At 52.1% G+C, this 13,507-nt stretch overlaps 1 protein-coding gene across 1 annotated transcript; it reads left to right on the forward strand.

The window, feature by feature from the left end:
* Nucleotides 1–2,007: 2,007 nt before the first annotated feature.
* Nucleotides 2,008–6,794, forward strand: NCLIV_056610 (putative DnaJ domain-containing protein; the record flags this gene model as incomplete). Its single annotated transcript, XM_003885216.1, has 9 exons — nucleotides 2,008–2,413; nucleotides 2,856–3,305; nucleotides 3,723–3,949; nucleotides 4,211–4,390; nucleotides 4,525–4,663; nucleotides 5,078–5,250; nucleotides 5,724–5,810; nucleotides 6,123–6,283; nucleotides 6,752–6,794. Coding segments are annotated over 9 exons (1,866 nt in total), but the record flags the coding sequence as incomplete, so codon positions are not given.
* Nucleotides 6,795–13,507: the final 6,713 nt, after the last annotated feature.

Raw genomic sequence — 13,507 nt, forward strand, 5'->3', positions numbered from 1 at the left:
TGGATTCCCTGGAGTTCAACGAAACCACGGAAGACTGTGTGAGGGAAAGCGCTTATGCCGTCTATAGCACACCGTCAGTTCAGGAGAAAAAGAAAGGTGAACATAATTGCCAAAAGAGGAAAGGATGGATCTTGAAGTGCGCGCACCCGCTACAAGTGCACATAGCTGGAAGAGAGCTTGAAAGCTCCATCATCATTCATATACGGATCATTGGCGCCAAAATGCTTTGCGGGTGATATTTTTTAGAAACAGATACCAGTATACGTTCTGTTTGTTCAGCTCCGAGTAGCGTAAAAATACTTCTAAACAAATTCGCATATTGTAGATCTGCTTACATGCGTCGCCCCTTCGCGCTGCGCATCTTTCTTTGGTCTTCTTCAGCTCGGATGTGCCCTCGTTGGACCTTGGGAACTTTATGTCCTGAGAGAATGCAGCAAGTCCATCAGAGACCGCTGTGTTGATCCGGGTGTTGATGTGAGTATCGTCAGACCGAAACTCTCTGTTACGTCCGGAATATCCAGCAGGAAAAGGGCTACGAGAAAAGACCGCGGAACTCCAGACCCTCGTATCTATGACATGAAAGAAGAGCCTCTCTACTGGGTGACGTGTGGCAGTCTAACTACCACTATACCCTTGTGTAGATGGGGAGAGAGAGATACCCAACAAGTCGCGTTTGTACAGGCGTACGGTCACGCGAAAACAGAGTGGAAGAACCGCTTCTGTTTTGTTTATGACGTCTAAGTTGCGTCGCCGCCCAGGAAAAGCGGCCTTACTTCATCACGGTCAGGCTTTTCAACACCTCTGGCCGTCCAAACATTCCCCTTTGAAAGCTTCCCCTTCCCACGAAGCAGAAGGAAAGGCGGTGTACGTACACCCCATCTAGCTGTCTGCGGGTCCGCTCGCTGTTTTTCAGTACCGGACAGCGAGGACATGTCTCGTTTCCTCTTCCAAAGAAGATCCGTTTTCTTGCGTGTATATTCTGTTTTCCGCCAGGGAGGTGGATGCCCCGTCACGCGCTCGGAGGAATTCCCGTCTCTCGCCTCTCCCGCTCTCTCGACGCCTCCGCCGTTCCTCTCGCACACCCCTCTCTCCCGCCTTGGGTTAGCCCCATTCTCGTTTAGCTTTGACAAAAAGAGGGGACGCGTCGCTCTTCTCTCTAGCGAAAATCCCTTCGAAATGCCGGGGAAGAAAAGATCTGTTTCTCGTTTTTCCGCGCTATCAACAATCGAGGTTCCTTGATCAACCCAGCGAGCGCTGGGTCCGGAGCGGCTTTTCGCAGAGAGGATGCAGCTGACATTGCGTTCTCAAACTCGTCGAGAGCGATGAGAACTCACGGCGAACAGCGGAGACTCACGTCAGCAAGCGCGTTGCTCCCCTCTTGCAATCGAATTCCCCAGTCGCTTTTTTTCACGCAGGCTCCAGCCGGCACCCGAAAATCCAGCGGTCTCTAGTTCTTCGCCGGTACTTGTATCCGGTTAGCTTTTTTCTTGGACTTGCTTTTCTCGTGTGGTCTCTCTCTCTCTCTGGCTATATCGCATCCCGGTGGCGACGGAAGATCGCCTTTTTTCTCCTTTTCCAAAGCTTTTTTTCTAACGCCACTTCGAAATAGATTTCGTTTTTGGCTGCAAGAAGAAAACACTCTGAAAAAGGTTGCGGTCGCTTCGTCTCGGACAGTGTGCTCTCTCTCCCTCCAAGTCTCTCGCGGAGTCAATCTTTGATCAAGTCTTCTTCCGTCCACACTTTCGCCGCCTTCTTTCTCTAGCTTCTCCGACTTTCCTGAGAAAGCCAGAGACCCACACGTCTTCCGACAAGCTTCCTTTCTCACAACGCAGCCAGTCGATCACTGGGTACACAGTGCGAATGTCGATTCCTAGGTATGCGACTCCTGCTACAGAGTATGTGCACGTGTCCATCTTTATAGCTCGTTCATCCGTTAGCCTCTTTCTCGCTCAAAGGCCGTGGTTCATCTGCATCCTTCTTCTTTCGTCTTTTCCTTTCTTCCGGTAGTTCTGCATTCTTCCTGCATTCCTTGACCTCTCCCTCCTCCCCGTCATATCCGTTCCCGCGTACCCCACCATGTCTGCGTCTGCCGACCCGTCGTCTCCTGACCCTGCCTCTTCTTCCTCTGCCTCTTCTTCCTCCGCCTCCAATCCTGCTTCTCCGTCCTCCTCTTCTGCGGCTGATTTCTTCGGTTCCTTCGACGTGTGGAGTGTCTTTGGCGGGGAGGAAGAAAAGTCTTCATCCTCGGGAAAAAAAAAGGGAACGAGTGGAAAGGTGCACAGGAGGAAGCACTCCTCGTCTTCCGCCCCCAGTCGATCGACTTCTTCCAGCGGGGGGATCTCCGGCTTCTTTGACGGCCTTTTCAGATGGGGCAGCTCGTCGGATCCTTCCAACTGGAATGACCACACGACCGGTAAACTCTCTGCGAAGCACACCCCACAAAATCGTCTCCTCAGCGAGACTCTGTGTCTCCTACGCTCCTCACCGCGCCTCGTGCACCTTCCCCAGTCCTTCGCTGTCAACACAGGAAACCTCAAGAAGCAAACCGACTCTCTCTTCCTCTTCCTCTTCCTCTCTCTCTCTCTGCCTCCCCCTCTCTCCCGCTCTTTCTCTACACAGCTCTATGCACGTAAACCTGTGCGCAAACACCCGTGTAGATGTGTGCATACGCACACATGCATCTTCAAGTATCTTTGTGTGTCTATGTGTGCATGTAGACGTAGCCTTGTATACATGCAGATGCAGTCGGCTGTAGAGGTTGGGCGTTTTCTGAGTCGTGGTGGGTGGGTTCTTTTCGAGGCTCCTGTGCGTGAGATGTGCCGGGCGTCGTGCCTTTTCGTTTCGCGCCTTCGCAGGCTACTCGCTGCCGGCAGAGGCGGCTGAAGTGCTGCAGGGAACGAAGCCGCAGGAGTCTAGCCAAGACTCGAGTGCTCCGAAAGCGCTGACCTACGGAGACGTCGAAGGAGGGAACGAGAGATCCTCTTCGTCGTCCGCTTCTTCCGCGGCTGCGGCCGCAGCCTTTTTCTCGGACGACAAGGGCGAGAAGCACGAATTCCAGGAAGAGAAGCCAGACAGCAGCGGAGCAAAGGCGACTGGAGATGGAGCAAAGGCGACTGGAGATGGAGCAAAGGCGACTGGAGACGGACAAAAGAAAGTAGTTGACACGAGCTACTACGACGCCTTGGAAGTCTCGCCAGATGCGTCAGCCGCCCAGATCAAAAAGGCCTACTACAAGCTTGCTCTCAAATGCCATCCAGACAAAAACCCGGGCGACCCTGAGGCGAACTTGAAATTCCAGAAAATCGGTAAGAAAGCCGAGACGCTGAAGGGAGAGGGGGCGGGAAGAAGGCACAGGAACTGGGGCATTCCGGGAGATCCGCAAAAAGGCGCTTCTGCCTAGGTGAAGGTCGATTATCGGAAGGCCGCACTCATGGCGTGCACCGTAGATAGGGATGTGCGTGAGGGCGAGGCGGTCGTCCCGTCGTAGGAGCCTTCCGACAAGAGCTCTCAAAAGAAGGAAAGGCTCAGGATTGGAACAAGAAAGGGAAAACTCGACGGGTCTCCGTCTTGAGGCGTTCTCAGGATGCCTGAGAAGCAGGACGGCTTCGAGCATGTCAGGGACACACATTCACCGCCTTTCTCCTTTTTCCGCGCGTGATCTTGTTTCTATCTCCGTAGACGCCCCATGTCGCTATTCGCTCGCTCCATCTCCTCGTTTTCAGGAGAGGCGTATCAGGTGCTCAACGATCCAAAGAGAAGAGAGCAGTACGACAAGTTCGGCCTGTCCGCGACGCAGAACATGAAACTCATTGATCCAGCTCTCTTCTTCATGATGCTCTTCGGCTCTGAGCAACTCGACCCCTGGATTGGAAAATTAAAGATGGCGCACTTGGTGCAAGTCCTCACACAAGACGAGACAGGCTTCCCAGGCGAATCAGATGGAAACGGGGTAAGAAAGCAAGCACATATATATATATATATATATATGTATATGTATATATATGTATGTATCGTGTTTCGGGATGTGGAGATGTGTTGGAGAAACGGTTGTTGGTAGGTTGGAGAGTGTAAGCTGAGGTGGAGGCGTGCTTGATCTTGAGATCGAAAGAGGCAAAAGGCAGTCACCTGAGGGCCTCATCAGGGACGAAGCACCGGCGCGCACAGAGAAGCGACGAGCGCTCGCGGCTTTTTCTGTGGTTCTTCTCTTCAGGCCAAACCCGAAGAGTCGGCGAAGCAGCGAGAGAAAATGATGAAGGAGATGGAACTGGAGCAGAAGAAGCGGGAAGTGACTCTCGCTCTCGAGCTTCGGGATCGCCTTCAACCCTACGTGGATGGTGAAGAAGACCGATGGAAACAGGACATGAACAAGGAGGTCACATCTCTCTGCGAAGTGAGAAGGAAACACCTGGTTCACACCGCAAAGCCTCCGATTGTCTCCAGCTTCGACCGCCCCGAGTTGGGTGCGAAAGGAACCGCCCCGGAGTCTGCGCATCTGTTTTCTCTGGCGTTTTTCTGTCTCTGCAGTCCTCTTTCGGAGATTCCATCGTTGAGTCCATCGGGTGGACCTACGAGAACTTTGCGGATGCCTACCTCGGCGAAGTGCAGACGACTTGGGGCCTGGGGGCGACGCTGGCGAACGTGCAGGCAACAGGCCGGAGCATTGGTGAGAGAGGAGAAAAGAGAGAAAAGCGTCTCTGTGAAATCGGAGATGGCGCACGCTCGGGAGGAGGCGCAAATACGGCAGGACACAGGAGGCCCACGAGACAAGACAGAACGCGGTTCGAACGCCGGCTTTGTTTTTGGAGGCAAGCTGCATCCCCGCTTTTGCTGTCGCGGATAGCGGCAGAGCAGGGCGCGCTCGTTGGACGCGTCTCGACCTGAGACGAAGATGTGCTGTAGTGCTCTTCTTTCGCTAGGAGGCAGATAAGAGGGCAGATGAGAACGACGAACCTCTCGTTTTCGCGGGTCTGTCTTGCCGAAATGTCCACCGGGGTTCGGTCGGTGATTCTTGCTCTTTCGTATGACGCGTGCGGGAGGGAGAGTGGATTTTCGAGAATCCGCCTTTTTCTCTTCGCAGGAAACACCTTCGCAGTGGCAAAGTCGATGGTCCAAGCCGCCGTGGCGGCAACAGACATTCAGGCTCGCCACGAACAGAGGCGAAAAGGGGCGGAAGGCGAGGACGGAGAGGGGGAAAAATCGAGCAGCGGCGAAGACGCAGGGGCGCCTCCAACTCATCTTGATACACACGAGGTAGGCCCCGTTCCTCCCTTCTCCACGGTCGACCGTTTTGCACAGAATGCCGTTTTACCGAGCATAACGGCGGGCGCAAGGGCCATTTCCTGCCGATAAGTTAATTTGAAGCCGCCTCGGGCGTGCTAAGATCATTGGCGCCTATGAGAGGTGGTGAGAGAGCACGAGGGACGGGCAAAAGGGTCGCGGCTTGGGACGCGGTCCGGCCTGCTCGGTTTTACGAGGATGTAGGCGTGAGATGAATTCTTCTCTGCCTATTCTTACTGGTCTAGCGACAGCTCCCTCGCCCGTAAAAGCCTGCGTGGCTACGCATCTATGCATACATGCGCGTTTGCGTGTGTCTGTGCATGCGCCTGGATATTCATCTACATAGGTTTACTTGTGTGGAGAGACGCAGTGGGATTTGTCTGGCGTGTTTTTTGGAAAGCCCATTTCGGCGTTTTTTCTCTCCTCTGCTGGTGTTTCTTTCGTAGATGGGCCGAGTCGGAGAGATTCTGCAGAGCATTCTCAGCATCGTTCTGTACGACGTCGAAGACACTACGCGGCGAGCAGCGGAGAAGGTGAGAGAATCAGAGCTCGAAACCAAAAAAGGGACGGCGCAGAGAAGAAAGAAGGGCGTTTCGCGACTCGGCCACACGGAGGGGGCGACAGAGACAGGGCACGAGTCGGAGGCGAGGAGGAACAACCGCGGAGAGGAAGGGTGTGACTGGGGTGTCGATTAAATGGTCTTTGCTTCCGTACTTTCTCATATCTGCAGCAGAGTTATGACTCCACTGTCACGTGTTCGCTTCCCACACGTATTCCTAGCGGTTGGACTGCTATCGCAAGTACCGCGCTTTCTCCGTCCTGGCCTGTGTCTCGCATGGCTTCAGGTCTGTCGAGACGAATCCGTGGATTTGCCGACCCGTGTCAAGAGAGCAGAGGCTCTGAAGATGCTCGGCCACATGATGCAGGAGAAGGGAGCTAAGGCCAAGAAGTTGAAGGAAAACAGAGAATTCGACGTCACCAAACACATGGAGGACGCCTTCATCAAGTAAGGCGGCAGTCCAACTTGCTCGTCAACTAAAGCCAACGCGAAAGGGCGAGACTCTTTCGGATGTGTTTATACAGATGTGCATCTTCGTACAGTCGATTGGTTCTATTTCCTCAATGGTTCGGGCATGCCTTGATCTATCTATGCCCACATTCATGGTCACGCCTTTCTCTATGTGGAGGGGCGGGAAAGTGTTTGAGGCTCGGTTTTTCGGTACCAAATAAGGTTGGAGCCAGGCATACTCTTCAGACAGCACGCGTGTAAAACATGCGGGGCTTTGAAGGAACATTCCGGAGGCTTCCGTGGAGCCAACCGCGCTGAGGTGTCGGAGTCGCGCTGCGGGCGCGGCGGCTCTGAAGGTGTGTGTCGCAGACTTGGAGCTCTTACTCGTCTTAAATTCGGATGCAGATCGAGGCGGTTGCGTACCTGGCGTTTTGCGGTTGCTGCCGTTTCTGTCTGATCTCTCAGAGCAACCATCGCCGCAGATGAAAAGAATCACAAATCGCGTTGAAGGCTGTCGTTGCGTTTCTACGGGACGACGCTGGGAACGAGGGTGATGGCATGTCCGAGGACGTGATAACGCAGAATTAACGGAAGATTGAGGGGGGACTGCTGGTTTACCCTTTGGTCTTTTAGGGTAGAACCCAATATTTAAAAGTTTCCCCCTTCAAGGAGGAATTCAGTCGTCCCCGGACCACTCCTCAACGTCAGGGCACAGACCCCTAGCTATGAATATACACGTAAATGCATGTAAATGCATATGGCACGTCTATGACCGCGGGGGTTACAGCTGACCAGAGAGTGAAACGGGAGGCATTTGTGTTCGTCTTTGTCGATGGGTCTTGAGTACATCGGCGGCTGGTCTGGGGCTCTCCTGTTTAGTACGGAAGTCTCGTATTCACTGTTTCCGTTTTCTGTTCTGGCGAGGAAAGCGACACCTGTGAGCGGTTTAGATTCGGTCTACAACAGCTCGGACGCACGGTGTTTGCGTGGACGCGAATGAAACCAGACGATCGCTTGAGAGGAGCGGCCTCTCCGGTGATGAGACGTAAATCTGGTCAGGTGCGGTGCGCCATACACTCGCCCAGAAGCATTTTTGGGGGAGGCGCCTTAAATGAGGACATAGACGGTGGCTGAAATGGTGTGCGGCGGTCGGAGACGGAGGCACTGCACGGATCTCCGGCGCATAGATCAAAACGATCAAGAAAATCATTTGCCTTAAGTGTCCGGTTTCGAAGACTGTTCATCCAGACCAAGAAATATGGCTTGGCGGGACGGCGTGTTTGGGAAGCTGTGCTGCGTCCTTTTTCCTTTTTTTGATCGGAAAGCACTCTTCTGACGAATCTAAACATAGCGCACACCGTTTCTATCTTATTTCTCTGCCGAAGATCAAATGGGCTACATTTGTATCTTTGTCCGTTCCTTGTGCTTCCCCTATCACGACCCGTCCAATCAGGCTTAATCCCGTTCTATTGATTGCTTTGACAGCCTTTGCTTTTCATCGTGTGTGTTTCATCCAACAGAGTGCTTGCTGGGGCACATAATTATGCAAAGGTAACTAAACATCCGAGGCAATCATCCCCTGCTTCAGGTGCCCGTAGAGCGTGCGCTGGTTCAAGATTTCTTCAAACCTCAACGTCGGAAACACTTTGTGAACGCACTCCAGACAAAACTCTGAGTGCACCTTTGGCTCTTTGGCAGTCCACGCGTCTGCGGGCGCCCAGTCGCATATATATATATATATATATATATATATATATATGCATTGATACGTATACACACATATGAAGATGATGTATGTTTGGGCACTTCTTTTCACCGGAGGTATGAACATTTTGCGGAATGTGTTTACGGTAGACTGGAGTGGGAGTTGATGGAAGTGTTCAATTTGACAGTTTCTTGTGACTGTTTGCCTCACGTGAAATCACCTACCACAAAGGGCAAAATTAGTGGGTCTCTGGGAAATGGGGCACTGTGAAAAGAGCTAGAGGAAAGAAAAGCATCTGTCGGAGTTTTCTGGGGTTCATTCATAGTGAAGATGAAACGAGAAATATCTAAACTGCTATTTCTCATCGTGGCCGTTTCTCCGTAGACGAATTCGTGCACGTCCCAAATGGAGAAATCGTTTTGACTGTTCTCATCCGTAAAATCCGTTAAAAACACTGAAGGTAGGAGAAGTTGCCTTTCGGTGCAATGTCCACGCGCGTCCTCCTTTATCAAGCTCATGACTTTTCTTTTCAGTCAAGAAATCTAGGGGCACTGTTCAAAGTCCCGCGGACTCTGGAATCCATGGGAAGTGGAGTGGTCGGCCTTTCTCGAATACGAAATGTTCTTTGATGTGTTTTGAACGGTGCACTTCGTTTACACAACGAACCGGGCTGGCATGACGCGAGAGTGACTCATGAGGCGCCTCAACTTTCAGAGCAAACTAGGACGATGGCGATCTGGAAAGGATGGAAAAGAGTGTAGACTGTCGAAGCGTAGCGGCGCGCACCCGTTCTTCTTGCGATCACCTGTTGTATGGTTCTCTCGGTTTGTGCGTAGAATAGACAGGTATAAGGCGTGTATATCTACACAGGGTCTTGAAACGCAGAAAAATACGGAGTGACGGGGTATCCTTCTGTGTGCCTGTTCCCGGGAGGGAGTAGCATAGAAGTCATTGTACAGGTTAATCAAAAAATGCGGCTGAAAGGAAACTCCGTTTCTCAGAACGGGGGGGGTATCCAGGTGGTGCCTACTGGTTCAAAGTTGTCATGCTACCTTATCCGGTGTGTGAGGCTCTTGCGGTGTACAGCAACTGAAGAAATGTTCCCGATCTTTCTCGGTATTGTGATACAGCAGGTGCAATTTAAAACTGTCGGGGGGCCATGTGACTATCTGAGATATCATATTCTTTGTTTCGTCAAACCTAGAAGTGATCACGTGTTTATATGGTTACGTGCGTTGCAGCTTCCGCGGGAACGGTACGTGTTGGGGCTGCTTGTGGCAACCATCGCGTGTACATCTATCTGCGGTTCCGACTTTGCGAGAATCGAGAGCAATTGGTCGTCGTTGCTCCCGGAGTTTCTGGGCAATGTTACGTACACACTCCTAGCGAGGTGGACGCGGGTTCTCCGAAGCAAGCGAATGTGTGTTTTGTTACCTTCCGGAGTCGTGTAGACAGGTCATGCTGATGCTTCGGAGTATTTATTTTAAGTCACAAGACCCGCTTTTATCGTAGAGTCGGCAAGTCAGGAAACCCAAAGTTCGGAGTCCTGCTTGCCTCGGCACGAAGGCACCACTGCTCTCTTTGCTCCTATCGCCGGTTTTGGACACGTTATGCACTGAGCGTCGGCCGATTTTATCGTGGTAGACATGAAATTGAGCAACTCTGTCACCATCCGGTTTCCGCCTGTTGCGTGCACGGGCAGTAGCTCTCCTGCTCTGTCTCGTCTCTGGGCACTTCGCTGCGCCGGGGCCGTTCTCACCTGAAAAAGGAGTCTTCTCGCGAGCCTCGTGCAAGCGATTTGATGGACGAAAACGTGTAGTATGGAAGGTCTGGCAGTCTTTGGTGTGGCGGTTTTTCGCTTCGCTACCAGGTCAGCGACATTTCCGGCGCTCTCGAAGTAAAAAACCGAGTGTTTGACCCATCTACCTAAACGCGTATGTTCAAGCCCGTTACACCCTCGATCAATAAGCACGCATGGACACGTACGCAGGTATATATCGGATATAACTGTTGGCGTGTTCATTGTAAGAGTAAGGCTCAACAACAATTTCCTCAATGGGACCTGACGTGGAGACAGTGGTCTCGAAGGATACAACTACCACGCGTGTTCCTCTCTGAAGGCATTTTCCACATCTTCTTAAACGCCAACCCTGTGTGTAGACTTAGAACGATGGGGCTGGCGGATGACCGCATTTTGGGAAGTCCTAGTCATCGGCAATCCACTGAGCCAAAAAGAGGAACGCGACCGCGATCGAACTCTGACTCTGGGTTACGCCTCAGACAGCACACTGGGGCGGTTCGCTCAAGGAAACGCGAAGGGCAGTCTTTCGCCCACAACTTCGTCTTCGAAAACACCCGCCAAGAGTCGGCAGCGTGTGTCGACGAGTCGTTTGTTAGGCGGTGTACAGAGCCGCTTCCGATACAGAGCAAGCAGCGTCCGTGGCTCACGAAGGATGCTTTCCCTTGGGAGTCAAAGCGCCCAAAAAACGATTCGTCACCACTCAATCTACCTTCCGGATGGTTTTCGGCTTGTGCCGAACTGGAAATGAGCAGAACCAAAACAAAGCCGCTCTCTGCGGCTTCACTTTCCCCTGGAACTGTGCCGTGGAACGCCAGCGTCCTGATCGAGCCTTGGGAGCGTAAGCAAAGAGAACGGGCTTCCCAAATTCCAGTATCGCCTCCTTTGAGTAGAAGGCAATATTTGCCAGCCTCGTACGCGAGCCCACGAGTACGCAAAATCCACCCGGGGAAATCTCTCTGCTTTAGAAGAAACTATCTGTCCTTGATCCACAGAACTTTGCAGAGCTAAGTGCCAATCAAGATACCGAGGGCCACCACAGCCGCCCAGCTCCGAAACGCTCTGTAACGGTCCCAAACTCGCGCGTCCAGCGCCTCCCGGGAATCCTTCTCCCCTTTCGAGGCAGACCCGTCGGTCTGAACACAGCCTTGCCGCACCTCTTGCTGCGAAACGAGGGAACTTCGTCAGAGCTTGGACGCCGCAACAGCATGATAGAGCAGAGGTTTGGAGCCTTTCTGAAGACACATCAGCACACCAACTGTCAAACCCTCCGCGAGATGGAAACGGCAGTTCGTACCTATGCGAAACGGGGAACCAAACAAAGCATATATATATATATATATATATATATATGGATAAATAGAATATCTGGGATTCACTACAGAATGTGTTTGCGTGCTAGCACGCCGATCTTTTCTTTTCCTGCGTGTGTGTGGGTGACATGTACGCAAAGGAGAGGACGGCTGCACTGGATGCAGAACTTCGGGAGGAAAGGCGGAAGTTTGCATCAGAAAGGCAGGCTCTGTTTGAATGCGTTCGAAAGCAATTGCCTGGAGCAAGCAAGGAGCGGTGCTGGGCAGAAGTGAGGAGAATCTTTGGTGACGCCATGAACTACGAAAAACGTCGTCCTCTCGACCCTAACTACGCTGTCTTTGCTAAGTGAGTCCTTTCTGTCATGGCGCAAGCTCTGGGGACAGTCCACATTCTCCGTCCGGAGGAAGTCCACAGAAATCTTTGGAGACTTAACAACACCTGTGGTCGATGATCGCGTGTGCTCCAGACGGACGCTGGTGATAGAACCCATTTCTGCGTTTCTTCCCTGCGCCTGTCCTTTCGTGAGCGTAGGCCGAACTTGTCTCTTACGGACAGAGGAAGGAAATACAGAGAATACTTTCATACCGGAAAATTTGACCGGTGTGCGATTGATGGCCGAGAGGCGTGGTCATGCTGCCTGAACCCAAATCGAAGCTCGAGAGGTTGCCATGAGCGCGTCGTCAACCCAGATGCATGGCGCCTACTGAGTCCCTTTTGAAGCCTCCAGTTGTCCCTTCATGACTTTTCTGCTGCGTTGCTCACTGTATCACCATCTCTTTTGTGTGCCGCGGCAACCACCTAGTGTCTCCAGTGCACAGGGCCCGCGCAGTAAAAAAAAACATGGTCTATACCAAATTGTAGACGCCATCGTATCTGTTCGTTTCTACGCTTGAAGAAAAATTCCACTTCCTCTGCGCAACACGCAGAGATAACGCTGATTCATCGGCATGTGGGCCGACCAAAGTTTCCTCTCCGTAGCCGCTACCATACAGGCGATTTAAACTGTATGTTCAGGAACAAGCACCTGGTGTTTCCCTCCTGCAAGTTTATCAACTAACCGAGAGAGAAAACCATCGCGGCGAGTCGCGTCGCATTCGCAAACCGCTCTTATCTGCGCACGTCTGTCGTAATGAGAACACGTGTATTTCTCGTTTCAGTTTTGTTGGTGCATCCACCTGGCTCCGCTCCAATAGACATTTGCTTGCATTTGGACATATGGAGAGAGGGAAATGAAGAAGTATACACATATATGCGTGTTCGTGTTTTGCGGGGTCTGCATTCGTTTCAAGACTACCACAGCGTATCCACCGTCTTATTCGGTGTCTGCACATTGCATCTGCTCACTGTTTCAGCGTTTCGATTTGAAACAGTTCAACCTGCGTATTCCCTCTTCCGATGCCACCAACACGTCACCGGGACACCAACGACTAAGCACGCCTTCTCACTGTGTCATCCCATATCCCTGAACTTGATTCAAATCATAAAATCAGAAAGAAACAGTGGAAAAAACTCACAGACGACTGTACGTCTGTTCCCATTTTCAAGCGAAAGAGCTCCTCCATTCTCTGGAGATACACACGGAAACACCGAAACGCGAAAAAAACACAAGCACCTGAACGGCAACCTGCCGCGCCGCCTCTTCTCCATTACAAGGGCGAGTAATCAGACAACTAAAACAACACAAAGAAGAATACCGCCGGAATCGAGAAAATACGTCCCCTTCCCTGGAAAGAGGGACACGCGAATGTACTACCATGCTTGCGGAACCAACTGTAAAACTCCTCAGAAGCAGTCACATCCCGGGTCTTCCTCTTTCCCGTTTACTACTTTATAGGATTGCCCTACGTGAGGAGACGTCACATGCCGCGGGAGACACGGACGGAACGCGAAACGAAAGAAGAGAGAGCAATCCAGAAGGGAAAGAAAGCATGGCAGCACTGGCCAAAGAAAAAAAAAGAAAGCAAGGAAGAAGGGGAGGAGAAAATGGGATGCTGACGAAAAAAACGTGGGCACTGTTTAAAGGGAGCGCGAACCCATCTCTTCCATCTTCACCTGTCCAGCAGTTCATTTCTTTTCTTGCCCTCTTCGCCCCTGAACCTGAAAGACAACCTGAACTGTCCGAACTGTCTGCACATTTTTGCCGCTTCTTTCTTCCAAATGCCTGGTAACTTGCTCTCATCTCATTTGCGGCAGTTGGGACGGACGGAACCGCGCGCATCCGCCGTCTGCTTCACATCTCAGACTCAAAGTCCCGACTCAGCGTTCCTTTCCTTCACCCACAGGTCCCGTCGTTGCCATCCTCCGTGCTACCTGTTTTCCCATAAAACCCGCCAAGAAAGAAAAGGAGCTGCAGTGACACACCGCCTGCTCGTTCCAGATCTCGTCTCTTTCCGGCTATGCATCT

This window comes from Neospora caninum, chromosome XI (genome assembly GCF_000208865.1).
Source record: "Neospora caninum Liverpool complete genome, chromosome XI".
Taxonomy (NCBI): Eukaryota; Apicomplexa; class Conoidasida; order Eucoccidiorida; family Sarcocystidae; genus Neospora; species Neospora caninum.